At 42.0% G+C, this 27,944-nt stretch overlaps 1 protein-coding gene across 2 annotated transcripts; it reads right to left on the reverse strand.

Annotated features, from left to right (window-relative positions):
• Nucleotides 1–794: 794 nt before the first annotated feature.
• On the reverse strand, nucleotides 795–27,944 carry LOC114556868 (ubiquitin-conjugating enzyme E2 E2). Of its 2 annotated transcripts, none has more exons than XM_028579956.1 (6): nucleotides 27,734–27,944; nucleotides 26,004–26,187; nucleotides 24,876–24,926; nucleotides 8,342–8,474; nucleotides 4,541–4,688; nucleotides 795–1,644 (listed from the first exon to the last, which is right to left on the reverse strand). In XM_028579956.1, the coding sequence occupies exons 2-6, from the start codon at nucleotides 26,177–26,179 to the stop codon at nucleotides 1,547–1,549; spliced, it is 606 nt and encodes a 201-aa protein (XP_028435757.1). In that variant the 5' UTR covers nucleotides 26,180–26,187; nucleotides 27,734–27,944; the 3' UTR covers nucleotides 795–1,546. The 2 variants fall into 2 exon arrangements, with proteins under 2 accessions (XP_028435757.1, XP_028435758.1); XM_028579957.1 differs by lacking the exon at nucleotides 27,734–27,944 and adding an exon at nucleotides 27,319–27,581.

Below are 27,944 nucleotides of genomic sequence, written 5' to 3' on the forward strand. Positions count from 1 at the left end.
TATGCAGACTAGTAGCCAATGAAAATATTTATAAAATGTAAAAGGTTTTCCAGGATCCTAACTGGAATACCAAATGTGTAAAACACAGAGCCGACTTGGTCCTTTTACTTAAGTAACATTTTCAATGCAGGACTTTCACTTGTAATGGTATTTTTTCAGCGTGGTGACCAATAGATCTGAATGTCTGAACTGAATTTTGTACCACTACATCCAATGGATACGGAGATATTTTAGTCTGGAACAAAGTGGTGGACTAACAGATCAATAGAGCCACGCTGCCAGCATGGCTAAAACAAACCGAATAACCAATTTCAACATCAAAAAGCTATTTCATTACAATGACAAGAGCCTTTCAGTTAATTCCTATACCATCTAATCTGACATCTTAATCATGCAAACATGCCCTCAAGCACAACTAACAAAAGACATCACAGATGTGGATTATGCCAAAAACAGTCACTTCTTCCTTAAAGGAAGAATTTCATGGAGATCCATTCATGAGTTTGAGATATCCTGCAGCTTGAAAATGTCTTAACACATGAAAACATCTTACCTGCTTGATAGAGGAAATAAAAGCTACAGCATACAGCAGGAGTCCTAATGAGCCACGGGAGCAGAGATCTGATAAGAACTTTATTGTATTTGAGCTAATGTTCCAGACTGTAAAGTTTTATAAATCAGGTGTGTGTGAGACATAAAGGCAGGCCTGAGCTGTGATCGAGTGGATAAAAGAATCAGCGAAGAGGTGCAAATATCCGAGGCCGTAGTCAAACACAAATCCCACACAGAGCCCATCGTTTTCTCACAAGCCAACCACAGTGTGTTTTATTGGGTGCTTCAGTAATACAAGTGCACAACAAACCACTCTGCAATTGCAGAGGTGGCGGGTAGCCAGTAAATATACAAGTCCTGCCTCTTTTACAGGCAGACCTATACTTTTGTGGTCTGCCTCAAAAGCCTTTGAAAAAATACATACAGTACAAACAAAATCAGAGGAAGTTAAAAAGCATGAAGGATCTTTTTCTTTTTTGACGCAAACCTTCCTGTTCCATGCAGATAACATATTGATGACACATACAAAAAAAACCAAAAATAAACACGGAAAACAAAGTAAAAGCATATATTCTGCATGTTTGTTCCAGGTGCCACTAAGAAAAATGAGAATACATACTGTATAGCTGGAGGACAATGCGTATCATATTTATAATATTCTGTGTTTTGTTTTTTTTCTCTCCAATACAATACTTCCAACATTCAGATATTGGAAAATAAAAATCCCAATCTACTCTTTGTAAAAAAAAAAAAAAGAAGCTTTCAAGTCAACAAGGAACAAAGGACATTTTTTTGTTTTGTTTGAATTTTTTTTTTTTTAACACAGAAAAGGTAGATAAAATGTTGGGGAGGATGAGGAGGGTGATAGGAGGGCAGGTATACTGTTGCACTTAGTGAGTGTGCTTTGACAGACTAAGGTTGAGAGAGAGAGAGAGAGAGGTAGAGAGAGGTACAGTGAAGGGTGAGGGAAGTAAAGGAGGGGACGGTTGGGTGCCTATGTGGCGTATCTCTTCGTCCATTGTTTGGCTATTCTGTCATGCTCTGTTCTGTTGGTCAGGTACTGTGTGGCGATGCTTCCTACCAGAGGGTCGGCTGAAAGACACAAAAACAGAGAGACGATATGTAAATCATTAAGTATAATCAGTTACCTCAGCTGAGCAGGAGTCACAAACTGTTCATCTACTGTAAACAGAGAAAAGGTTTCCAAACATTTTCATCCTCTCAGGCTCAGATTATGTAAACGATTGTGCTAGAGGAGAGGAGTTGTATAACTAAAATGATCGAGTTATTATTATTTTTGGATCTCTTGGAACATGCCAAGAAGCAGTGTTTTGGTTATGTATACAAATCAAAATGATTTTGCTAACTTAATTTGCAGATGACAAACACTCCTCAACACCCTCAGTTTATTGGCTAAACAGCCGTTTGGTTTAAAGGGACAGCCGGCATGGCGGGACTACACGCACGACACACTAGATGCAGACGGTGCATGTTACGCCTCTTTGGTTTCAGGAATGTCGGCATGCTAATAAAAAAAAAAAAAAAAAAAAAATCACACACTGGGGCAGCATTATGCCGCTGTTGTTTGGTTCAGCGTAAAAGAAAAGAAGAAAAAAAAACAAAATTAATCAAAGCTGTTGTAATGGCGGATCTTCTTTACGGCCGATTTTGAGGAATCTCTGTAAAAGAGGCTATTGTGATGAGAGCTCAGCCTAGCTGGGAGTCAGACCTTAAATCAGTGGTTCCCAAACTTTTTTCCTTGGCGCCCCCCCTACTTATGTCTAAGAAAAGCTGACCCGCCCCGAAACCAAAGTTGAGGTAACTCTCGAGATAGAGCCTTACTTTCTTTTTTGATACAGAGCAGTTATCAGCACTTTTACGTTTCCCCGCCATGTTTCATTCATAAAATAGTGATGCCGTGACGGCAGGAGAATGAGGATGCTAGCAGCTAGCAGCTGACCTGATGACAGCAAGGATCCCAGGTGAAGAGGTCCCGGAGGTTAGGCCTACTAAGTAGCCTGCCTCCCATTTTAAGCGAGAACAAAAATATATAGTTTTTATACAGACTTTTGTATACATTATATATTCTAGTGTATCATCATAATTTGTTTAACGTGCAAATATTTTCTTTTTTACCTTAACCTCAAACCTGATAAAGACTTGCTCACCCCCTGTGATCTTTGCCGCCCCCTTAAGGGGTGCCCGGACCCCAGGTTGGGAACCACTGCCTTAACTTAAACAGGAACTCAACCGGATCCAGAATCTCCAAAATACTGGATTTTATACCTGCTCAGTTATGCAGTCGTGGCTGGTTTTCAGCGTGTCCTATAAAACGTATTTAGGCAGCCAGGAACCAACCACCCACCATTCTTTTAGTTATGCACTGATCTAAACCACGTATTTATCCCAGTGTTAAATACACTCTTCCTTTGTTATTTGCAATAACTGCTTTTCTACATGCATTTTAATTTACCGTTGCTTATGTGACATAAGGTGACGAGGACCAAACAAATGAAGTACTACTCTGTTTCCCATATTGCCCTCCGTTATCAGTAAACAATAAAGTGGTAACCTTTTGGCCATGTGGATGTCTTTTGATCTTCTGTAGTTCCAACAGCGACGCAAGTACCACTGAGATGTAAATGTATCGTCCTGGCAACCCCCAGACTCAATTCCTCACCACCTCACCATATGGAGCCAGAGTGTGCGATACTTTCAAGTCTACTTCCAGTGATCAGCACCTCACTCCAACCCTTTGTGTGCGTTACTTTTCTATATTATAGCTTCTTCCCATTTGCCACTGACAGCATCAAACCATCTCCATTTCAGAGGAGATCCTGACACTGATCCCACCATACTGCTGTATTTCGCTCTCAATGCATCAGTAATCATCGGTTTTCTTCTGAAACTAAGTTAAAGTATTTTCTTCAATTGAAAGTGAAGTTACCTTTGATAGGTTTGGTATATGTGCATGCAGATCACCCGATATCAACCTTCAACAAAAAGATTTCTTTCCCAAAAGTTATCACTTGTAAATTCAAGCATCTTATAATAATAGAAGTACATACACTGTATTGGATTTCTTACATTTTCCACTCCACACTGATATAAATGCAATTTGATTTCATTCCAGATCATTAAGCCATCTACCAGACTCGTGTTGGTTCCAAACTATAAAGAGTTTTTTTTTGCCTGGGGGGATAGATGCAGCATTCATTTTATTATGGAGTGTTGACCTTCAAGCAGACTTGATTACATTGTCTCAAATCCAGCTGTATCAATAACCAGTTAATCATATTAACAGCTTAGACAACTCCTCCAGGAGCAACTAAGACTGTAAAGAGAGAGAAAGGTGGTAACATGACTATAAAACCACCATCTTGCAAGTTAATTCGCCAAACTTCCATTACGCTGGCATAGTGAACTCAAAATTGCTACATGTAAGACAGCACAAAAAGGCCATCTTACATCTTTAAAAGTTGGACCACTGACCCAATTATTCTTTCAACAGGTCCTGAGTTTTTTGTTGTTGCTTTTTACACATTTCCCAGTCTGCACTCATGCACAACATTTTGTTATCAAGCCAAGAAAAGTAACTGACATATCATCAGTTATTGTTATATATCATATTACATGATAATATTAGTTTTTCCTTAAACATTTATTGTGGATCTCCCCTGTCAGCAGCTCACTTGCTCTTCGCTGCTGTGAAAGTTTAATTTTTTTCCAACAGCGACTGGGCCAAAGATCTGTCAGTGTTAGACGGCATCGAGAAACAACGAGGGTATGAATTGGTCATGGCTTACGGTACTTAATACACCGTTAATAGCCAGTAAACGTAGCGTTTGGCTGTGTGCAATTTACTACAACAACGCTCAGTTGTGTTTGACTGAGGTGGATAAAGAGACCTACTAACTTCACTGAAAGTCTCATAATAAAAAACATTTAACAAACGTCAGATGGCCATGCAGTAAGCTGCAGCTCTTACCTGGGTTACAGTCTGTGAGCAGGGAGCAGATGGACAGCAGCACCTTGGAGATGGTGAGGGCGGGGCTCCAGTTGTCCTTCAGGATGTCCAGACAGATCACCCCCTGACTGTTGATGTTGCAGTGATAGATCCTCGTACGAAATGTTACCTGCAGACACACAAATCGTTGGCGTTTAGAAACAGAATGTTCTCATTTGCCACGTGCAAGAAAACAGGACTTTATTTAACAGTGACGCTGGTAGTGTGAAGAAATGTCAGCAACAAATGGGAACTGCGTGAAAAGAAAATGTAGATGTAAAGATGTGAATTCATTCTCGTCGTTCACTCCGCACTTTATTGGAATGGTTACCTTTAAGAAGAAAGAGAATTGTGTACTGGATAAATGATGTACTAATATCTATCAGGATTGTTGAAATTAATCATTGCATCGCGATGCGGACCTGGACATGCAGTGACAGACCATAATCCATTATTGCCTACTGAAGTTACAGGTTGATTTTTCAATCGCTGCTTTTTTATGTTTTTGCCTTTTGTCTGCACTCTGTGTTCAGACTCCGCTACATTCAGGAAGTGGCGAGGTGACTCATCGTAATGCACTGTGATATTGAATCCATTCGAATCGTTGACAGGTTTCGTAATCGAATCATGACACCAGTGAAGATGCACACCTCTAATATGTATATGCCAATAAACACTTTACAACAAATAACCAGGAAAACAACTAAATTAACAGGATGTTGCCATTTTAACACACATTTGCTGATGTTCTTTTTCAGCAGCTTAAAATAAATTGAATGACGAAATGGGCTTTTTAATTAATTTTGTAAGTGCCACCACCAACAGTCAAAAACCACTGCTCCACAGATGCATAGCAAGCAACATTCCGGTTAGACAGAAAACCGAGACCTGCAGAGAAAAGAAAGAGTTATGATACACTATAATCTCAAATATGAGCACGTTAGCAGTAGATGGAGTAAAGAAAGTCGACCTGCTGTGTATTCTGCCAGGTTGAGAAGCTTGTTATAACTGGGAGTAATAAGGTGAGACATGGAGGACAGTTAAAGGCTTCTGCGGGCCTTTTACCTTCCTCTTTCTCTTTGACTCACATTAACGCTCATGCATCAGCATCAGTAGCAGTGTAATGGCTCTGCTCGATTGCTCCATTTAACACCATTTGTCACCATTGCTGGACGAGCATGTAGCCACAAATATACAGGATGTATAAAATGACTATATTCTATTACAGTCACCGAAACATATATTATTTAGATTTTTGTTTTCTGGGTTTCTTTCAATGGCTTGGAAACAGCATTTACTTTAACACTTTCAATTCTAATGATATTTAAGTGAATCAGACTGACCAACAGAGGGCAGCATGATGTCAAATCCAAACATCCCCACAACAACAGTTTTGTTGCCTCTTTGAATATTGGACCCCAGCACTGTGCAAATGAATTCCTTTACTCGTCACAGTAAACACCCTCCCCAAACCACACAGCTTCAAACAGTGACCCATAACATGTACACTAGAGTTCCCTGGATTTAGGCTTAAACTGTGCTCCGCTCAAACACCCTGAACAACTAAACCTCCCACTGTTTAGGTCGTCTGCCTTGGCTCGGATTTGAGCTTGACATCTGTTTGGTTCTGACACTTGACACCACTGTTTGCCCTCGCTGCTCCAATCACCAACATCTGGCCCTCCTGACCCTCCAGAGGAAACCTCTAATGAGCCTTGGCATTCCCAAAAAATCACACAGGGGCAGGACGTTATAAATAACTAACCCTTCCACCTCCGCAGACACAGAGCTCCTCTTCTGGCCGGAGTTCAGGAACAGAAACGAATCCACCTGGCATACTTGTCAGCTCTTGTTTCTCTTTCAGAGTCTTGAGATTTTAGAAAAGCGAGTCGGATTCTGGGTCTAAAACTCCCAAGCCTGAGGTCTGAGTGCATTCAGCAACTCAGCTTCGCTGAAGCATTTCTATATTCAGGGAGTGTAAGGCAGCTACAGGCCAAAAGGGTTTGGTGCCTGTGTGTGTATATGTGCGTGTGTGTGTGCGCGTTTGTGCGTGTGCGTGTGCGCGTGCAGGGGGGTTTGGCTGCAGATCACAGTGTGTCGGAGGGGTAGGAGGTATTGGCCGGGGCGGAAACACTCAAGTCCCTCTGGCAACACAAAGCTGGGCCGGAGTCTGTGGATTTGTTTGAGTCTGCTGTCAAACACAGAGCTGGTGGTTACACAGCAACAAGAGCGAGAAAGAGGGAGAGAAGAGGGCGAGCGATCACGGGGAGGGGTGTCCATAACAGAAAGGGGGAGGGAGAAAATAAAGGCCAAGTGAAAGGGTAATAGGGTGCACTGCAAACTAAAGGGAGATTGGCCCCGACAGTCTGCATGTTAAATAATGATATCCACTCAACATCCTTAAAGAACTCTGCAGACGCTGTGCATTGAACAGGTCAGGATTTGGCACAACCCACATTGTGAGCTAAAAACAAAAAAAAAAAATCACGACGATTCATCATAAAAGAAAAGCGTAGCAAAGTGCAAACCTAGCTGTATAGAGTGTCAAAAAGCTTTAGTGCTGACCCTGAACTGCCATGACACCAGTGTGATTTAATGTGCTCTACTACAGCATCTTACTTTCTGCCATTACGCTGTCGTCCACATGCATTAAAAAGTCACACTGCATCAGTCCATCTATCCATTTTCTAGACCAGTGGGGGGTTCCAACCCACGAGCAGTGGCCAAGTACTGGGCCATGAAACATTAACTACCATGAAACAATGTTAATTGGCCAAAAAAGCTGAATAATAATTACATAACTTTATTGGCCATTATAGGCTATTTAGTGGGGATTACCTTGAGCTTGGCGCAATCTGTCCGCAATGCATTTTTCTCATCACCCACCCCCCCCCCCGAACAATAACATACACAAACACACTGATTTTGAAGTAAAGTCTGTCGCAGGGCTACTAGAAAAAACATGCCCCATATAATGTAAGATAATGAGAGTCTCTAACCTGCTATATTCTAACTCCTTTCAAGGCTTATTTGTGTGATGGGAGGATAATTGGAGAGATGCCTGAACCCAAACTGACATGATTTGTGAACAGGTGTGTGAACCTGTAAAAATAACTAAAGACCCTGTGAGACCCCATAACTTCATCTTCCAGTTTGCAAACTGATGACTGACATTGTCAATATAAAAAAAAACTGTCCGTGGCTGGAGCCTAATCCAGTAAACGCAGGGCATGAGGCAGGGCAGGCCCTGAACAGAGTCCCAGTCTGTCACAGGGCTTCTAGAAAAAACATGGCCCATATAATTTAAGATAATGAGAGTCTGTTCTGATAACACTAATATTCATGAGAAAGCAGACAGACCGTGCACGTCAGAAGAATATGTGCCGTTTTGTAGTTTCCGCAACCCTTCCTCAAAATAATTATGAATACGTTTTAATATAAAAAGGACTAAAACCAAAAGTGCCTATAATATAGTTAATATTGAAATAATTCATCTGGTGGCCAGAGACGTGACTCCAAATCAATACTGAGATTTCTCCGTATCTGCTGGTAATGACCCCATGGCCATATGTAACTGCAATAGTTCTGCAAAATAAAATAAATGTGCGTCTATGATGGAAGAAAATGTGTGATCATACAGTGGGTGAATCACAATCTCTTCTCCAGATCATTAAATGACCCAGATATATTTGCCACACTTTTCCAGACTGTGCAGGAAGTTGATACTTGGTCAGCTACTCAAACACCCAAATATAATAACAGTTATGTCTGCAGGCGGCTGACCTTGGGAGGTTTGAAGGGGTAGTCTGGCGTGAAGGCGATGTCCAGGAAGAAGACGCCTCCCTCGTACACGGAGCCTGGGGGTCCCAGGATGGTCGACCTCCACTCGTAGATGTTATCTCCTTTGGGGCCAGCGCTAGAAAATTGAAACAAAAGACCTGTTAATATGTTAATCAGCACAGCGCATTGGACCTGGCAGCCTGCCGGCGGGCTGACAGAGATTTGGGGGGAAAGAGCAGCTCAGGCGGTAAATTCTGGCTTCTGACAAGTTAATGATCGAGATTTGGGGAATGCCAAAGCCGTCGAGGTTTGTGTTTTTTTTTTTTTTGTAGTTCAAGGCTATTTTAGTAGGATTTAGATTATCTTTCAAAAAATTGGGAAGATTAGATTACCTGCTATTGGGAGTTGAGTAACTGAAGCACACACCACACTGACACACACCAGTGAATCAGTTTAAACATGTAACCAAGTGTTCAGTTAAAACAAAGTCTTTCACACAATAAGAAGAGAGATATTAACGACCAACCAGGGTAAAATGATTTCATATTTGAGCCAGTTTTCATTCATGAGATGAGTATTTATGCCGACGTGGAGGCTGGAGGTCACATCTGTTGTATAGGCCTAGTAATTAATGCCATTTCCATATTAAGAACTCCCTCCCCCACTGTTGTTTGTGGTAAGACCCTGAGCTGGCACAGAGCCAGAAAGGAGACCGGGACAATGTCCAAATCACAAAGCCTGGGACAATGAACAATCCCTCCGATTTCATGTAATTACCAGGGATGGTGTTTAACGCCAACCCTTAGCTTTCTGCCAGATGTGCTTACAAATGAGTGTATGCGAACGGCCCGACACACAGGGTTTGCTTTCTCTCAAGGCTGTTGTATTCACTTCTACTCAGACATAAACCAATAATCTCAGACAGAGATTTCCTGCGTAATAACCTCAAAACAGCAAACTGTTAAAAACAGCATCTGGCTCCAAGCATGCCCTTGAAAAACAGATCATTCTCCATAAATAGAAATAAGACATTTCCTTCCTCCTTCAGCATCAACACTGCACATTTCCACTTATCTACTTTGCCACTCTTTCACACCGCCCCTCTCTTAAGCCTTCTTTAATTAGCTAATTATGATTACTTCTTCTCTGGGGAATTACTTCAAAATCCACCGTCGATAAGGACGTCCCCAATCTGGACTTGTGTTGTCTCAGGCACAAAGAAGAGTGGAAATTACAGTAACAAAAGCAAAGAATGTTAAGGGACAAAGCTGCGCTTTGTCGGTGCATGAGAAGGGGACACATACGGAGTACTTGTCTTTGTAAACCTAATACTTAAATTAGTGCTGCAGTAATTGATAACTTCCACAAGACACATGGCGGGGACTTGCTTTACAAGCTGTCAAATAAGGTGTTAAAGGACATGTTTACATTAAACATGTTAGTGAGTATTAATATTGGTTTCATTTGTTTTGGCAGGCACAAACGATGCTACATCTGTATAACCAGGTTTCGTGTTTCTCTTCCAAAGAAACGGTGTTGCATTTTGGTCAGACAGAGAGCGCTATCTAAACCAAGTACAGGAAATGACCTCCAAATACAAGGATTTGTAGCCACAGAGACAGATGTTGACATCTGATAGCCAGCTGCTACTTGTGCTTGGAAAGCCTGTCGTAACAATATAAAGTGGGGGCAAACCACAGTACGAATTGGTGGTCATGTTCAGCCCTTCCTACATTCTTCTGTTGTGTTATTTAACAGAAATGTAAAAAAAGAAATATTTCCATCATGCGATGGCTGGAATTGCATGAGTTTTGACACAGGGGGCCCTAGCTTGCACCCGGCGTAGTTTAAGACCGACGCAGTTGTCAATTTCCCGTCCAGCGCCCACGTCGTTTTAAATAGCAAATGCACCTGCGCCCATCTGTGCGCCCATGGGCGTGCTGGTCTTACAGGGAGTTGTGTTCAGGTGCATTCTTGGCATATTGCCATCTTGAGGCAGCGGAAAGTGATTGTGCCATTGACTAACAAAAACCTGGTCTAAAGTCAATAACGCTGCATTTCATTGTTATTTTAACAGCAAATTGGTAAAATGCTCCTAGGCTCGTGCACAGCGCGCACACTATGCTTTAGGGCTGCCACCTCTTAGTCGACTAATCGGTTGTTTTGGTCTTAGACGACTAAGATTTCTTTAATCGATTAGTCATTTTTTATGCTTACTCATGCTTAATTACTTATTTCCAAGAAACTTCTGAGCACATTTCTGGTAAACACAAGATTTGAAGTGGTGCTTTTGCAGGATTAATTGTGGAGAAACTCAGTTTTACAGATGGTTAATTAACTACATTTATATTGTGCTTTTCTAGTCTTAACCACCTCTCAAAGCGCACAGCTCTGTCAATTAAATCAACTAATCGATTAGTCGACAAAATTGTATAAGTGTTAGTCGACTAAGAATTTCTTTAGTCAAGGACAGCCCTACTATGCTTGTTACGCACACAGGGACGTGCAGCAGCACACAAACATGCAAAAGATTAAAAATGAAAATATTACAATGTACTATAATATTAATAGTATTTGTTGTCCCTCTGCAGATAAATGCAATTGGATCTCTTTAGATGCGGTTCCTATCAAATAGCCATAGTTGTGACTACTTTTCATGTAATTACCAGTCGACCGAGATCCCATCTGTCAATTAGTTGACTTTTTTTCAATTAGGCCACGTTCAGAACAACTGCAGCCCATTTACTTGAATGCGGCCAGTACAGTGACACAGTCAGGTGTAAGTGCAAAAAACACAGGATTATCTATAAAAGCGGACCCTGGCTAAGCATGATATTGTGGTGGCCAATCAACTGTGTGCAAGCGCACATTTATATAGTATATTATATAGTTGCCGCTGTGCTAACTTTCCAGAATTGTAAAATCCTGTCTCTGAGTACTATAAAACTGCTGTGCATCTGGTTCACCTTCCGATTCATGGATCTGTTACTTAACCTGGATTTCCTGAATTATATTTCATGTCACACCTTTACCTGAAGCAACATCAACGCAGCACCTTGTGTGTTCGGTGTGAAAGCCTGCTAAGAGGGGGCAGTCTCAAATCAGCAGTATGCTTCAATCTGACAAGCCCCCCCACTGCAGGCAATGATCGGCCAGGTGTGCAGATGTGATTTGTGTAGGCAAAAATTAAACCTCTCTCCCAAGCTCTCTTTTTTTTCCTGCAATCTTCACAAAATCACTTCTGGCACACGGGTGCAACACTATGAAAGCCTTCCAGGAAAGCTTGTCTAAACATTTTCACCTTTATTCCCAATATTTGACTGAGTATGGCGTCTCTCTCCTGTGTATGACGGTCGGCCTTTCACCCTCGTTTTTGAGTTTGGCCGTTCAGAACAGCTACAAACATCTCCGATGAAGTCGACGACGTGTTGTACAAACTAGTTCATTTCAAGCACATCCTGTTTGGTTTGTAATTAGGAGTGATCCCGGCTGATTGACCTAAATTATCAACTGAACTTGTTGTGATCCCTCTCCCAACTCTTCAGACATTACTTTCTACATTTCCTGCTGTTGACAGAATCACATAGACAACTTATTTCTCTTGCTCTGGGCACTCCCCCCTCTGCACATACATTTCTGCGCCACATACACCTCTGGTTGACACTTCCACTCCTATACGCTATTTAAAAGCTTCCCTGACACTACGGTAAAAAAAAAAAAAAAAAAAAAAAAAAAAAAGACAGCCGACTATTCCATTTCCAAACATCTCCATTGAAAGCAGATGCTCGATTCCTTTTGAGGCTGATGAGTTTGTAGCCGCGATAATAACTCAGAGATGATGGAAAGATAGAGATGAGCGGGCATGGTAGAGGTCCTCGCTCAGCAGCGAGATTGCTGTAGGGGATCTGACAACTGCACAAGGGCTGTGGATAAAGGCTAAGTCAATAGCTCAATGTGCATGTCACCGCTGGCTGTTGCTTGCAGACCTCCTCCCCCCACCGGCTCGGGCGTTCCTGTGGTGCTTTGTTGCAGCAGGTTGAGGGCCAGCTCATTCAGGGTCTGACAGCCTTTCGCTTGGCCGTTCGTTTTGGGAGAGGTGAGCGGTGAGGAAATCGTCAATCCGCATCAGTGAGTGCTTGCATGAGCTCCCATTCGCCAGGCTTTAATTAATGCACCCTTAATGACAGGAGTTAAATAGCTGATGATTTCTTGGCCCGGGCTAATAGCTGTGTAGAATATTACGCTCTGCAACTGACAGATTCAATTCACAGTAATATTTGGGTAATCAAGCCACTATATTAATTTTAATTCTGCAAGAGCAACTTCAAACTAACATTTCTGCAGGGTTCTGACTAGTCATGCACGGCTGCGGAGTCCTCCATGTTGCCTAAAAAAAAAAATAGCATCGAATTAATGTTGGCTCAATGAAGGTGTTAAGAAGAACAAACCCACGATAATCTAACACAAAGCCTTAAAACTGAGAGCGACAGTCAGATAAATATTCCGTGTCCCCTCTCTCTCTATGTTGCTTTATTGGCATGACAAAAAAAATAATACATCTGTGTTGCCAAAGCATAAGAACAAACATACATATAAAATGACAAGGAGTAAATACATCTGATGTAATAATAATAATACAAGCTCTCTCTCTCTCTCCAGACAGATCTGCTCAGCACAAAAACAAGACGTTGACTGGTGTAACAGTGCTGCTTATGGGCTTCGTTGGAGGCTGCAATAATACCAACCTCGGTGTAAGTAACACGACATCTGCAGTGCCCTGTCAGCCAAATGCCTTGATTCAGTGAGTATTTGGGTCATTTGTTTCAAGGGGTCTGGGATGCATTAGGGTGCGGGTGTCCGTGAGAGTCTTGCCACTGCCCTGTCCTGCGAGATTACACTCATGTAAAACCCACTTTGACAGCTGGGCTGCCTCCTCCACAACAGAGCACCAAAATAGTGTTGAACCACAGAGTCACACTGCTCTCTTTCTTTGAGTTTTCTTCCCCTCAACGATCATCTACTTGTCATTATTCTTAATTTTTTTCTAGAAACAACCGTTCAGATTCTTTCACTAAATGTAGCGTCAACACCAGCTTGTATCGTCACCATCATTCAGTCACAGTGTTTGGGGAACCTGTGAGGGAGCGAGTAATTGCATCCCACACTGACCTCGCTCAGTGCTTCACCTCGACAAAGAAAGACTCATCAGTGCACACAAGCCTGAGATAGATTGGACACTTTGAAACCCTGAGATGGCACTGAGAGTAAAGGAGGATTAAGAAAATGGTTTCTTCTTCTTCTTCAAATATAAAGGAGCACTTTACCACAGACCTACTTCCTCACTTGTACCTTTCATTCTCAGTTCCTGAAAACTATCCAAGCTGTGCCCCATAATCACAGACAGCAGTAATAATTTCCATATATATTGAATGACCTTTCCTCCTCATGATACAGTGCAGTATGTGAGACCAGGGTGTCCTCCCTGCTCCATGTAATCATCCACATTGCCTTATTTCATAGTCAGGGCATTCTGCAGATTGGTGCCAATGCAAACCATAACCTTTATCTTGCAGCATGAGAGGTGGGCTAATCTCTGCAAAAATCGCTAACCAATCTTGTCACCCAAAGCCAATTGCCACAGACATCCGGGCTAGGGTTAACCCTAACCCTATTCTTAGTTTCTTTTCGAAAAAAATGTTATCTTAGATATCCAACCGGATTTCATTTTGGGAATTTAGCCAACACTCCAGAGCACATTGCAATGAAAAACCAGAATAAACTTAAGTTCTTACATCAAGAACAAGACTGAAAGCGACAACTATACAATAATGCAAGAGTAAAAAGCCACAGTTGTATGAAAACAGCATGAACTTGTTTACCTAAAATGGGTGTATGTGGTACTAATAGAGTTGAACAGAAACTTTAATTTAGACAAACAACATACAGTCGTCTCTACGATCACAGAAGCAGCTCCGCAGAGTACCCTGGTAAGCCTTCAAAGACTCGTCTTGTTAGTGCTAGACTGTATGCACTGGCAACAGTTCATTCACAGTAGGCTTCGTCGTCCACAATTCAAGAATATGCAGAGGATGTTCATTCTTTCACTCATTGTCCAGTTCCATTAAACTAACCGTGATACATTTCACAGTAGGATTGGGCATCGAGAACCGATTCCTAATCGGAATCGTTTCAAAAATAACAATTCCATCGGAATCGTTTCTTTATTGGAATCGTTTGGAGGATTTGGTTTCAAATCCGATCTCACTTTTCAATTTAACATGCTCAAGTTTGGGTTTCCGTAGCAGCCAGTTGCTTGTTGTGTTGCAGCCATGGAGCACAGTAAGCGGTGCTCTAGTGTGGCTTTATTTTACGTTGAAAAACGTCAAAAGTCAAACTGCAACCCACCTTTGAATCAAAATAAAACTTTCCTCTTATTTGTGAAATAAGCATGTGACCCGTTTCAACTCCACCACTCGATAAGAACCGGAATCGAAAGGAAGAATCGGAATCAGAATCGTTAAAATCCAAACGATGCCCAACCCTAGTTCCAAGGCATGGGAGGGTTTCTGGTTGTATTAAGTAATCTGTGAAATGTCTGGCCTTACAAAAAGGCAACCACAAAGTGAAACCTCTTCACAGAAAACTGTCGAGAAACATTCACACGCTTTCAAAGAAATGATTTTGCCATCTTGCTTTGCAGCTGATACAGCTTGATTTCAAAACCACAAGAATGTTTGGGTGAATTTAGTTCCTGTGACAAATATCTCCACAGAGTGCTATAAACCGATAACTACACACACACATACACACACACACACACACACACACACACACACACACACACACACACACACACACACACACACACACACACACACACACACACACACACACACACACACACACACACACACACACACACACACACACACACACACACACACACACACACACACACACACACACACACACACACACACACACCTACACCTTACAGCCACCTTTCAGGTCTAACAAGGGTGTTTGATACTTTGAGGTTAGGTTACCTTGAAAAGATCAGATAGCCTAGAACATACAAAAGGTGAGAAAACAAAATCATGCAAATGTGTTACTGGGGAAAACAACGCTGAACGCAGCGATACCACCGAGCACAACCCCAGCGTGTTTCCGAAGCAGCCTGTCACACAGCGAGCTGTTTACGGGAGCAGGTAAATAGCTGTCTGAGCCAAGAACTGCACCAAGGGGCTGATAAATAAAACCGGAAAGTAAACACGTAATTGAATGGGAATCAGCATGTTTTGGAGCGTGTGAATACTGCCATGCTCAAATAAAGGCCATTATCTGCATTATTCGCCATTCCAGTTTGTTCCCCACGGGCACCTTTTTTTCCCCTAATGGCACCTTCATTCAGTGAAGATCTTCTTTTCTATCAGTGTGGTGGCTGCGGATATCAGAAGAGGAACTTTAATGAAGCAATCTTCTTCCCCCCCCGACCGTGAAAGAGCCCCCAAGACCAATTACTGTGCAGCTCAACGGCCGAGGTGACACCTCCTTCCTCTGCTCTCTTGTCTTTATTGTCTCAAATTACATGTTTTTTTTTTTTTTTTAATCAAGCCTTTTATTGTTCATGTATACAATGACTACTGCAATTACTGACCGGACGGTTTATCCAGCAACACGGGAAATGGTTGAGTAGGTGGTTGCATGATTTCCAAGTCCAAGGGAATAGCACAATTTCATTTTTTTATAAACAGCAGTCTGTACTGAACTGAGGAAGTATACAGTACTTCTAAAGAGAGGTTTGAAGAAGTGGCCTTTTACTCAGGAAGTTTGCCCTCAACTGAGGTTTAAAGTCACATTAACAAAGCTGAAAATAAAGCAGGGGGTCTGTTTATTTTCCTCAGCCATTTAACTTTAGCAAGATGCTTCTGAGGTACAACAGAGTTTTTTGGTGCTGTAAGCATTTTTCTTCTCCGCATCTGAGCTGCTACATGCAGCCGGCGTCTGATGCAGTGCAAATGTTTGCCTCTGGCTAAAAATTAATAATACAGAGCATATATCATTACCATAACACACAGGCTCTGCATAAAGGAAAGAGCACAACATCATGAGTCATAAAAAGATCACTTAATCATCAAAGCATTGCAGTTTACACAGGGTGAAGGATTACACAACAACTAATAGTGGGAAAAAAAAAGCTTTAGTTCCACAAAATCTAACTTTTGAAGAGCACATTGTGTGTGATATTGATCACAATTGACAGTAGCTGTGTGTGTGTGTGTGTGTGTGTGTGTGTGTCTTGTCGAGGGGTAATTATAAACATTTGCTTTACTTGAATAAAACCGACATGCAAATTGTGAAGTCCAGGGATTCACAGGAACACCGCTTCAGGAAAGGAAACTGCCTAAAAACAGATTTGCCTCGGAGACAAAACTGCAGCCTCTTGCAATTTATTAAGTGAATTAGTCAAGAGTATGATGTTAATATTTCTAAGTTCACAGCCCTGCACCAAAGTCTATTCAGCCATAATTAGAGACTCTCTTCAGACTCCCTTCACAAAAGCACTCTGGGCAGCCATTTGGCCCTGTGGCCGAGGGAATGGACTTATTACCAGAATGCCAGTGATTGGAGCAAGCGGAGCAGCCAGATCTGCTGTAGAGCCTGATCCTCTGTTGGTCTATTGCCTTGACATAATATTAGCCCTCAGGTTTGCAGGAAGAGAAATTTAACATGATTTTTAAGCTGCGAGTTAAACAAATCGGCACAGAGAAAAAGGGCCTTCCTTTGGGATGTTTTTCACTGGTAATTATTCATTTCACCATTTGCAGCATGTTAAGAGTGTCAACTTTTCGTCCCCCCCAAAACCGCAAATACTGTATGTCATTAAGACACTTTACACCGTCTTGGCAGGAGCTATGATTTGTGACTTCAGGGGGAAATCTATCAGGTTTGGAGATCTCACAGGAGTAATGGGATCTCACGCAAATGGTTTACTTGTGAGTTACTGTATTTCTTCGCTTGCCAAAAGATTCTTCCGTTTGCTTTCATGTCAGATGACCATTCAGTCACTCTCAATGACCTCAACTGCTTCTGTGAAACCGGCAGTGTGATGGCCACACTCCACCACAAAATGTCCACACGGCGTGCATCGTGCTCGGCTTCCCCACTAACCCATTAATAACATTCTGGACAAGTGTTTGCCAGAAAACTACCTCACAAACGAGGACATTGAGAATTCAATGACACACATGAATCACGGCAGACCGCGTTCGCTGTCAAACAAGTACGGCAGTGGAAACATTAAGGATAAATTAAACTCAGGCCGGTGTCAGAAGCAGAGCGTATGTTGCCGTCGCTCTATAGGAGCACATTTATTTATTTTCCACTCAAAACTTTGTGTGAGGGGAAAAACGATGAGGGCAGATTGGTTTGCTCTGGAAGGAAATTATTTTCAGCAGATGGTTCATAGGTGCATAAGGAGAACGGGGGCCATAACAAATCAGCAGAACCCAGTCTGGCACCGTCCATCTGTATGCTAGAATATCCTTCTGCTTTGTTTTCAGATACATATTTCTTCCTGTGTTATGGTTCTTTTTTGAGGGCACTTTATTTATCTTAGATAAAATACATTTAGTCTAAATGTTATAAAATCTTAAAGTGCTCATATTATGCTCATTTTCAGGTTCATAATTGTATTTTGAGGTTATATCAGAATAGATTTACATGGTTTAAGTTTCAAAAAACACCATATTTTTGTTGTACTGCACATTGCTGCAGCTCCTCTTTTCACCCTGTGTGTTGAGCTCTCCGTTTTAGTTACAGAGTGAGACATCTCACTTCTGTTCCATCTTTGTTGAGAGTCGCACATGCTCAGTACCTAGGTAAGGACTACTAGCCAGTCAGAAGCAGAGTATGAGGGCGTGCCACACTAGCAGCTAGGCGAGCATTATGACGTGTGATACAAAGTGACACATGTTCGTCTCTGAAGTAGAGGCTGGACTACAACAGAGCTGTTTGGAGCAGTTTGTGAACAGTGTTTTCTGTTGGAGATGGTAAATCCCTTTGGGGTGGACTTTGGGCTTTTTCACTTTGTAAACCTATAACATGCACAAAAAAAGATATATATAACACAAAGGAAAAGGGAAAAAGCCCAAAAGCATAATATGAGCACTTTAAGACTTTAAACTGATTATTTGCTGCCTTTCCCATTGCTGCAGACTAAGGGCCCTGCGTTCTCCCCCTCTTTATTCTCAACCAACCCGACTTTTACTCCTTCAATGTTCGGTTTTATAGAATAGACGAAAGGCTGTAAGAATATGAATGTCATAAGCAACCTACTTGATTTGTGACTTGTGAAGTATAGTCACTACTGAATACTTGTTACTTTAAGATTGATGGTTGGAGCTGCAACGATTAAAATGAACAGAAAAGTAATTGGCAATCATTTCGATAACCCGCTGTTTTCAGTCATTTTTAAAGCAAAAACATCAACCATTTTCTACTTCCAGCTTCTCCATTGTGAGGATTTACTGCTTTTCCGTTGAATGTATACGCCATATATCTTTGGCTTTTGGACTGTTGGTCAGACAAAACTAGACATTTCAAGACGTCACTCGGGACAGACATTTTCCACAGTTTGACATTTTACAGACTAAACGATTATTTGATCAATCGGTAATGAAAAGCTTTAGTTGCAGCTATGTTTTAGGGTAAAATATTGAAACGCTCTAAATCAAATGTTTTTATTCATTTAAATTCCAACAGTAAAACAAGTATTCAGTCGTGGTTTACATTGGTACTTGCTTTTAAAAACTCTCATAGCCTCGCTTTGTTTCCATATTACGCAACAGAAAAAAGTAAAGTAAATTCTGTAACACCTTGTTTCCATTTAGTATTTGCTCGCTACCTTTATTTCACAAACATTTTATCAATTTTGAAGGTCGATTTTGCCCAGACCTCCTCATTAGCCTCTGACACCACCTTGTGCCTATGGAAATGTTTGACATGCTTCAAACACAAGCGTCTCCAAGTAGACCCCTTTTTATTTATTCTGTTCGGTGAACAAAGCGATTCCGATTCTGAAACGGCGCCTTCATGAAGGTTCTTAGCTTTGGCGGTCAATGGACAAGACCTTCACTGAAAGGTCAGGAACACGCCAGCGTCAGACACAGACGGGTGCCTAGAATTCATCAATATTTATGAAAGGCGGCGATTACGCAACAAGACATCGATTAGGGCGGCTGATTCACCAGAGGTCAAATGTTGCCATCATCTAAAAAGCATTCGCTTGTTTTCTTCGCGCTCAATTGAGAGCACATCGCAAAGATCATACCCACAATACTTCACGCACAACACAGTGATCAGCTCGGGACATCCAGGAGGTATTCCTGCAGCTCATCCCCCCCGCCTCCGGTCTACATCCCTTCACCCCCTCATGAATATTAATAACCTCCCTGCTGTGCTTAATGGTAACGCTGTGACAAATGATGCTGGGTGTGTCGCCGGCACATGATCCCCAGGGGCATGGCACAAACTAATATGCAGCTATCACGGACATGAAGAGGATCCCATCAGCGAGAAGAGAATTACAGGTCAGAACCTACAGTATTATAGAGAGTCTCATTTCTTGGCGAGTCCTGATGATGATGATGATGATGGAGATACATATTCATGTCAAGGCTTTCAGCCAGCGAGCATGCGACGCAGTGACCAGCTGTGTGGGTTTCGTGAGGAGGCCGTTCCCTGCAGCTTGCATGAGGTCATCAGGGAGTGACAGCTCTGTTTTGGGCATCGTGGGGGCATTACATCACAGCAGGAAAATTCAGGGACCGAGGCTATTTGTTTCAAAGACCAGCCAAATATATTACAGCTGTACTGAAAAGGAGGAGCTGATACTCTAAACGGGAGACAAACAATACAAAGAATTGACAGTTTGAGGAACAGCGATGGCCCAGTTATAGCTTAGTTACTGTAAATGGGTCTGTCAAGCTTTGGATTTCACCACATCTGAAGCACTGCAAACCGTGTAAGATATCAGTGAAAAAAAAAAAAAAAAAAAAAAAAGAAGACGCTTTAGTTCCATAAAATCTAAATTTGAAGAGCACATTGTGTGTGATATTGATCACAATTGATGTGGACAGTAGCGTTTTCTAGTATAAAGTGTGTGTCTTGTTACCTTTCTTACATGTAGTAGAATAACTGACTCTCTCTACATTGCAAGACAAGAACAATGCTGACGCAATAATGCAAAACCCCTTATTAAGCAAGATTCTCGTTTAAAAAAAAAAAATAATAATAATGATGATGGAAACATTTCCAAGCAACTCACGGAGCTAATGGTGACATAATTAGCCAGCTATCTACAGCTAGAACATCTGCCGGTGACAGTTATTTCAGCTGGCAGAAACGGAGGGTCGCCAGCTAGACATGAGTGGATACTTTTTGTCTGTAATAGAGGCCCCAAAAATTATCAAGAATTTAGAGTTGTAAATCTGCCAATGGCATCAATGTACACTTCCGCGCACTGTGCGAGCACATCATGCTTGACAGGCATAGCAACAGTAAGTAAAGCGGGTGGGGCTTAGCAACCAGTCAGTTGGCTTGAATAAAAGGTCTAATTCTGTGTATTTATTTCTACACGGTTTAAGTGTTCGGTTTGTAATGTCCAAAGCACTACAGGAGCTATTCTGTAATTAAGTTTAGTAAATTACTTACTTGCTACTTCAACTCTCCCTCAACCTTATCTACCACCACCTCAGTAAGTGGTTTCTTACATTTCCAAGAATGACTTTTGCCAACGTGACAGAGGAGGGGGGTGAATTTGTTACTCAAAATGCGCCATGGCTTGAGGCTGTGTTGCATTTTATCTATTTGAGCTGCCTCGGGAGGAGAAATTGGTACCTCTGCCTCTTCTGCAATGGATTATTCTGTTGCGATTGCTCAACGTCAGTGAACAATAGCAGCTTTAAAAACTCAAATCTTTGAATCCAGATGGGTTGACACCAAAATATAACATGTACTATTATGTTTTAGGCAGCTGAACATTGTTCTGCCATCACTCCATAGCAGCTGTAATGGGAGTATCTGTTTGGCCATCTGTGAGAAGAAGATCAACACGTGAAACTGCACAGTGGCCCAGAACTGCAAGGTACAACGCCAGTAGCTTTTTATTTTAACAATGTCAACGTTTCTTTGTTTGGATTTCTGCTGGAAACGTTGGCGACGGTGGATCAACATTGCAAGGAAGGAATAGTAACAAGTCGCAACAGCCGCAGCACCGAGATAACAAACGCAGCTAAAACAATTCCAGCAACGAAAATGCACAAATGGAAGTGATAATTATGGAAATATGACCTGAGAAGCAGAAAGGAGTATTTCTTTTGATAGGAGCCTATCAAATGTGGGAGAAATGGACTGTGATTGGGGCACGAATGTGACAAAAGTCGAATGATTCAGTTCAAGAATCACCAACATTGTTCCTGTGGTTTTGGACGGACATTATATTTAAACCAATCCAGCTAAAGCTCAAACTCAAGTATTTTCATAATCTTTTAAGTGATTCAATCTAGAAAGAAAAAAAGCCAAACATTTCGCAGCTTCTCAATACACTGTGAGGATTCTCTGCTTTTCTGCGTTTTATAATCATTGTATTTAGTATCTTTGGCTTTTTGGGCTGTTGGTCGGACAAAACAAGCCTTTTCAGGACATCACTTTGTCGAATACATTTTTTTTTTAATCGTTTATTATTTTCCTTTGTGATGTACTCTGTATTCAATGGTTGTATTATTGCTGTTTTTACCTTGTAAAGCACTTTTGGTCAACCCAGTTGTTTTTAAACGTGCTATATAATTAAATTGACATCACTTTGGGCTTTAGGAAGATTGTGCAGAGTAATTAATTGTGAAAATAAATGGTAGTTGCAGCCCTGATGTCAGGCATTTAGTGAAACACTTTTCCACAGAGGATGTACTAGAAAAAAAAACAGTAAAAAAGGTGAGCAAAAAACAAAAACAACAAAAATTGGACAAATTGTACTAGGTATTTACAGTTTTGTTCACAAGTCCTCTTGCTTGCTTTCACTGGATGTCAGTGTGAATTTAAATTTTGATGGCAGTGGGAATTTAGTAACGCCAATGAGCGTGTCAAGTTCCTCTTTTAGTGCCTCCAATCCAAATGTTATTCCCAGTAAGATTACTACAACATTGGGGAAACTTGCAGGACAGGATAACAGTCTTCCTTTCAGATGCCGCTTCATTTCTATCAATAGGTGTAAAAGCACAAGCTGCCTGTACAATATACTTGGAAGTGTGTATGACAGTGAGAATAATTGCCATGTCAAATCCTCTTGGGCTTCAATGTGTTCCTGTTCGTTTGATGCATGACAACTGCCAAGGTGACAGGCGAGCTGTCACAATGCTAAGAGGGAGATAAAGCTTGGAGACGAATTTAAATACTTGTTTGCTTTCCCCAAGTAGTGACATAGCACTAAAACAGGTAGGACAGTTTTCAGTCACACTGTGTGGAAATTTACTTTCTTTTAACAACTTAAGCATTAAAAACGACAGACTCTTCATAGCCACGGAAAGCAAGGAAACATTGGCGAGTGTGTGATTTATCAACACAGACGGGTTATTGTAACAACCGTTTGTGATATTAAACCCAGCGGAGGGTTAACACGGTAACCTTAGATGGATGCTGGAAGAAAAGGCGTGGGCGTTTTATTGGACTTCATCAACCGACACCTCCTGCCACAGATGTTTCACTAAATTAGATCCTCAACACTTCCGAGGCGTTAAATGATACATTCGGGCTCTTAGCGCACATCTACACCCAAAGACACGAAGCAGAGCTCTCCATTTTGCAGAGAGAAGCGCACACAGAGGCCTGAAGGCGGTACTGAAGAGATTGTACAGGATACAAAGGAGACCGCAGATTTTAACTAACGCGATGATGGCAAATTCTCTCTGACCAGGACAAAGTGGCGAGGGACTCGGAGGGGCTCCTCAGCCGAGATACAGATGAGGTGACATACATCAACTGGCCCCCCAGCGCAGCGTTAGTTGAATGTGCCCAAGTGAATCTCTTTAACACAACTCTCTGTCTGCCTCCTGACGGGGGCCAACAGTCTGTGACTCCATTTGTCGCAGGGAAAGAAATGAATAACCTTTCAGGCTAACCTGGCCGGGAGCGGAGAGCGTGTGGAATACAAATGACGACACTAGCTCCACCGATTGCACTCATTCACGCGAGGATGTAAATGGTGCTGTAATCGTTTGCATCAGAAATTTTATGTGTGATGCGTCTGTGCCCCCGGCATTGCTAACACAGGACTCATCTATTTGGGTAACACATTATAATATTTTAGTATCATTTTGGAGTTTACAGAAAGCGAACACACACACACACCAAAAAGGATTATCTTAAAGAAGCTTAATTGTTTCCCAGGCAACTAGTTCCCCGCTAAGACGATGACTGTGAAATTTCCGCTAGCGATTATTTTACTTTCAAATGACTACTTACTCGTGTCCTCCAGCTAAATCCTTCATGCGAGGAGGAGTATGGGGGGGGGGGGGGTTGAAATAGATTAGAGTCCTCGAGGAAAACAACATCTCTTTTAACCTCCAGTACAATAACAAAACTGGGCTGTGAGCTGGAATGAAAAGGTTAGCTCAATGTTTAGCGTTAATGATGGCGGGGTTCTGATGAGACCCAGCAGGGGTGATTAATTCATGCAATAAACAAGGCTGTCTCGGGTGAAGTAATTCCAAATCGCCAGATGAGTCAAACAAAGCCGTTTTCCTTAGTCATTTTAAGCAGGTGCCTATGAACGAACACCACCAATCCAAAATGGTCAGAAAACAGCAGCATCTCCCACAAGTGTCCTCGATTTTGGCGAGGACTGGCCTCCATTTTCTTTCTTAATTTGTAGTGGAATCGGGGAGTTAATTACTGTGCTGCAATAAACAGCAGCACAATCAACCACCGTGTTGCTTTGTCTTATTTAAGTTAATAAAAGCTGCTACATCCCAAAAGGCATGACAAAAAGCATGTCAGGAGAGACTGATGCACACGTGGTGCGACACTCGCTCGCGACCGTATCTCTTCCTCAAAAGGGCCGAGAGCCGCGGCAGTAGCACACAATAACCATTGTCTGTGGTAAATCCCCAGTAGAAGGGGGGGAATTGAAAAAAATGTTTTAAAGTCACCCTGCTGCTCATTTTCCACCGTTTCAGTGCAACCATAATACTGTGATCTAAAGAGCTGCGCTTTTAACAGAGGTTGCAGCGTGCATTATGCAGCAACAACAACAACAACACCGTCAGAATAGGCTACAGATTCTGTAATTCACCTGGGATTACCATCTCAAACAAAACACAAACAACAGCATTAAGGGAACGAGACAAAAGCGAGTGCATTGAAGCCTGGCCTTTGCTTTTTTTTTTTTTTTTTTGAGACAAGAAGCCCGTTTCTGCCTCTACGTCAATCACTCATTACAGAGTCATTAGAGAAAAGCTTTGAAAAGAGAACATCTTCTTACCTGCAGTTTGGAGGTGGGTCTAGTGTTATTTCTGCAAGTTCTTTCTGAATCCTGGAAGAGAAGGATTTTATTGTTAAACTCTATGTTGGTAGGGCAAACCTCCAGATAATAAAAGCTGAAGGAATGGACGAGTCTGTAGTGGGTGAAGTCAGTGTGTTTCGAGCTTGTGATGAGGTAAATGCTGCTTTTAATCCCACCTTTAACCACGTGGACCAGCAACACAGTATCCAACACTCACATAACTGCTGAGAACATCTCACATATTCCAAATATCATTACAGCAGTTGTAAATAACTTAACTTGCTGTCCACGTGAAAGGCGTTAATGAATTAAGTAAAGCCACAGAACTGACTGGGTTTATTGTTCCATCCTAAATGTAATATAAATAAAGTAAGTTTTTATGTTAGGTTATCTTTGTCATTGTAATCAGTCTGTGGTGCAAAAACAAAATGAATCAGCATGAGGATAAACACGACTGCTTTAAGAATTTCAGATAGCCGTGCAAAATGATTCAGACTGTGAAGGGCAACCGAGTGCAAACGCTGCTGCTAAAACTCACATTAATTTAAACACAGTATTTAAGACAACAGTGAAGCCTCTCCATGTTACAGCGCCTTGTTTTGCTGAATGCCCTCATAATGACTGCTTTTAATCAAAGCATAGACGTACAAAAGGGAGATGTTCACAACATCAGTCACTGTTATAAAAAGATTGAGCGGCCTCTGCCAACCCTTTGCACAACTGGTTGCATAATAATTCTGTCATCGCCGGTTTGTTTTTTTGGGAATAAGTGCTAAGACTGTTGGAGGTAAGTGTTGGTGGTGTAGGAGACAAGAGGGCTGCAGAGCATGAAGGAAAATCTATTCAAACAAACAGGCCGGAATGGGAATATCTCATTCGAATGACAGCAATGAGAGTTACCTTCCTTCTTTCTGTGGGTTTAGTGTCACACTGAATAGTGTGGATGTTTGAAATGACAATGCCTGTGGGACTATAGTCTTTTTATATAACTTCACACCCTCAGGGCACAAGGGGAGAGGCCTTTAATTTAACAAACAACCTCTTTGTAAATGCCGCTCTCCAGAGCCAGATTTTTTTCCTTCTTCTTCTTCTTCTTCTTCTTCTTACCTCTTGGCACTAGTTGAAAGTTTAGCAGCGGTTTTACTCGAGATCTTGGTCTCCTTCTTTTTGGGCTGTGCTTGCTCTCGCTCCTGTTCAGGTGGTACCGATTCCCTTTGTTCAATATCTGAGCTTCCCCCGCTGGTGCTGGGGCTGTCGTCCGGTCTTTGCACTTCGCTGGACATCGTGGGCCCTGGAAAGAAATGTCACACAACAACCTGTTAGCAGGAAAAAGCAAGTTTCCACTCTGGACAACTGCATGTCAAACTGTGGCATCTCAGCAAAATGGCTAGATTTGAGGGAAGTCCACAGCAAGAAGGGTTTAATTGAATCAACGTACAGCTGGATGTGGATGACAGTTAAAGCGGAGCAGCGATGTGCAAAGTGTGAGCTAATGAAAAGACATTTGTCAAAGGCTAAAGTGCTGTGAATTACAGATGTATTGGGTGCCTTGTAAAAAATAAATAAAATAAGCCTTTCACCTAATAATCGGTTAGGCTAATATATATATATATATATATATATATATATATATATATATATATATATATATATATATATATAACAGGCTAATTGTTTGGAAGACTTAATGGAGTAGCTTTACTGGCCTAGATTGATAAAATAGACCTATTGCTGCCCTGTGTCATGGTTCTCCCTTTTCTTTTTTTAAAACACATACTGGATGTTATTGTGGTTTTGGGTCAATGATATCACCAAATAAATGAACAAAATAGCTCTTTATAGCACTGCAGGCAGAAAGTAACACATCTCATGGGGGACAGATCAGAAAAGACACTTGGAAATGAAGAGACCATCCGTGAGACGAGCAGTGCCCCGGTTAATTCATACCCCCTTTACAGACGACAAAGACAAGGCTGAAATAGATATGTTGTCTCTTGAATTGTAATATAAAAACAGACAGATATAAGCTACGTGACATGTAAGAAGTTAATCAAAACGATTTTGTGAAGTGGCGGACAGCTCGCCTTCCCCGGGGGGCGTTTCACGGTAATGATAGGCGGCTAAAATGTACCCGGATCATTTGAGATGCCAGGGTCGATGCGGAGACATTATATTCCCCGAAAATAACACCGGAGACAAGTTCAGATGTTTGTGCGTTATCACGCAGCACTTCAATTGTTCGGTCAACCGGGTAGGTCAACATTTGTGGGGATGAAAAACACAATAGGGGTCGACCGGGGGAGTGAAACCGAGACGTCCTACAAAAGCGACCATAAACATTATTTGGAGCTCGCTAACGTTAACGTTGCTAACGTTACAAGGCCGTGGGGGAGGAGGCGGAGAGTAGGGTGCGTTACATTACCGTTGAGGGGTATTTAAAAAAAAAAGGAAAAGCAGAACAGGCCCCGGTGTTTTAAAGTCAATGAAAATACGCATAGAAGAAGGCGTTTCTGCCGGACTCGTCCGAAACAGCCGATGGCGGGGCTGATGAAGGACAGTCAGCGGGAAGGCCAGTGGAGCAGCGGGAGGAAAATGTGCGGATCCTGGCCGTTTCTGGAGTGTCCACATTGTGCGTTGAAGAGCAGTGACCCTGCCTCGGCACAAAGGGAGGCTCGTCCCACACATCCACCAACACCCCCCCTCTTTTCTCCTCCTCCTCCTCCTCCTCCTCCTCCTTCTTCTTCTTCACTGGAAAACGACACTTTTCACGGGACATTTACTTACTTTTCGCGTCTCTAACGTTACGAGGGGCGGGTAAATGCGTGTGTCGATATTACCTGGCGGCTGGCCGTCGATGCTGCAATTCCGCGTCTTTAATCCCAAAGGTACCGAAAAAAGTATATCCTCACACGGCCGTCTGCTCGCTCCCGTGTCCTAGCTATTTAACTGGAGGTAGCAGCAGCAGAAAAGCGATTACAGAAAACTGAGGCAGCCCCGGACCGCCTCCACGCGCGCTCCCGGCCTGCGCGAACTGCTCGAGCACGTGCG

This window comes from Perca flavescens, chromosome 6, assembly GCF_004354835.1.
Source record: "Perca flavescens isolate YP-PL-M2 chromosome 6, PFLA_1.0, whole genome shotgun sequence".
In the NCBI taxonomy this organism is placed as follows: Eukaryota; Metazoa; Chordata; class Actinopteri; order Perciformes; family Percidae; genus Perca; species Perca flavescens.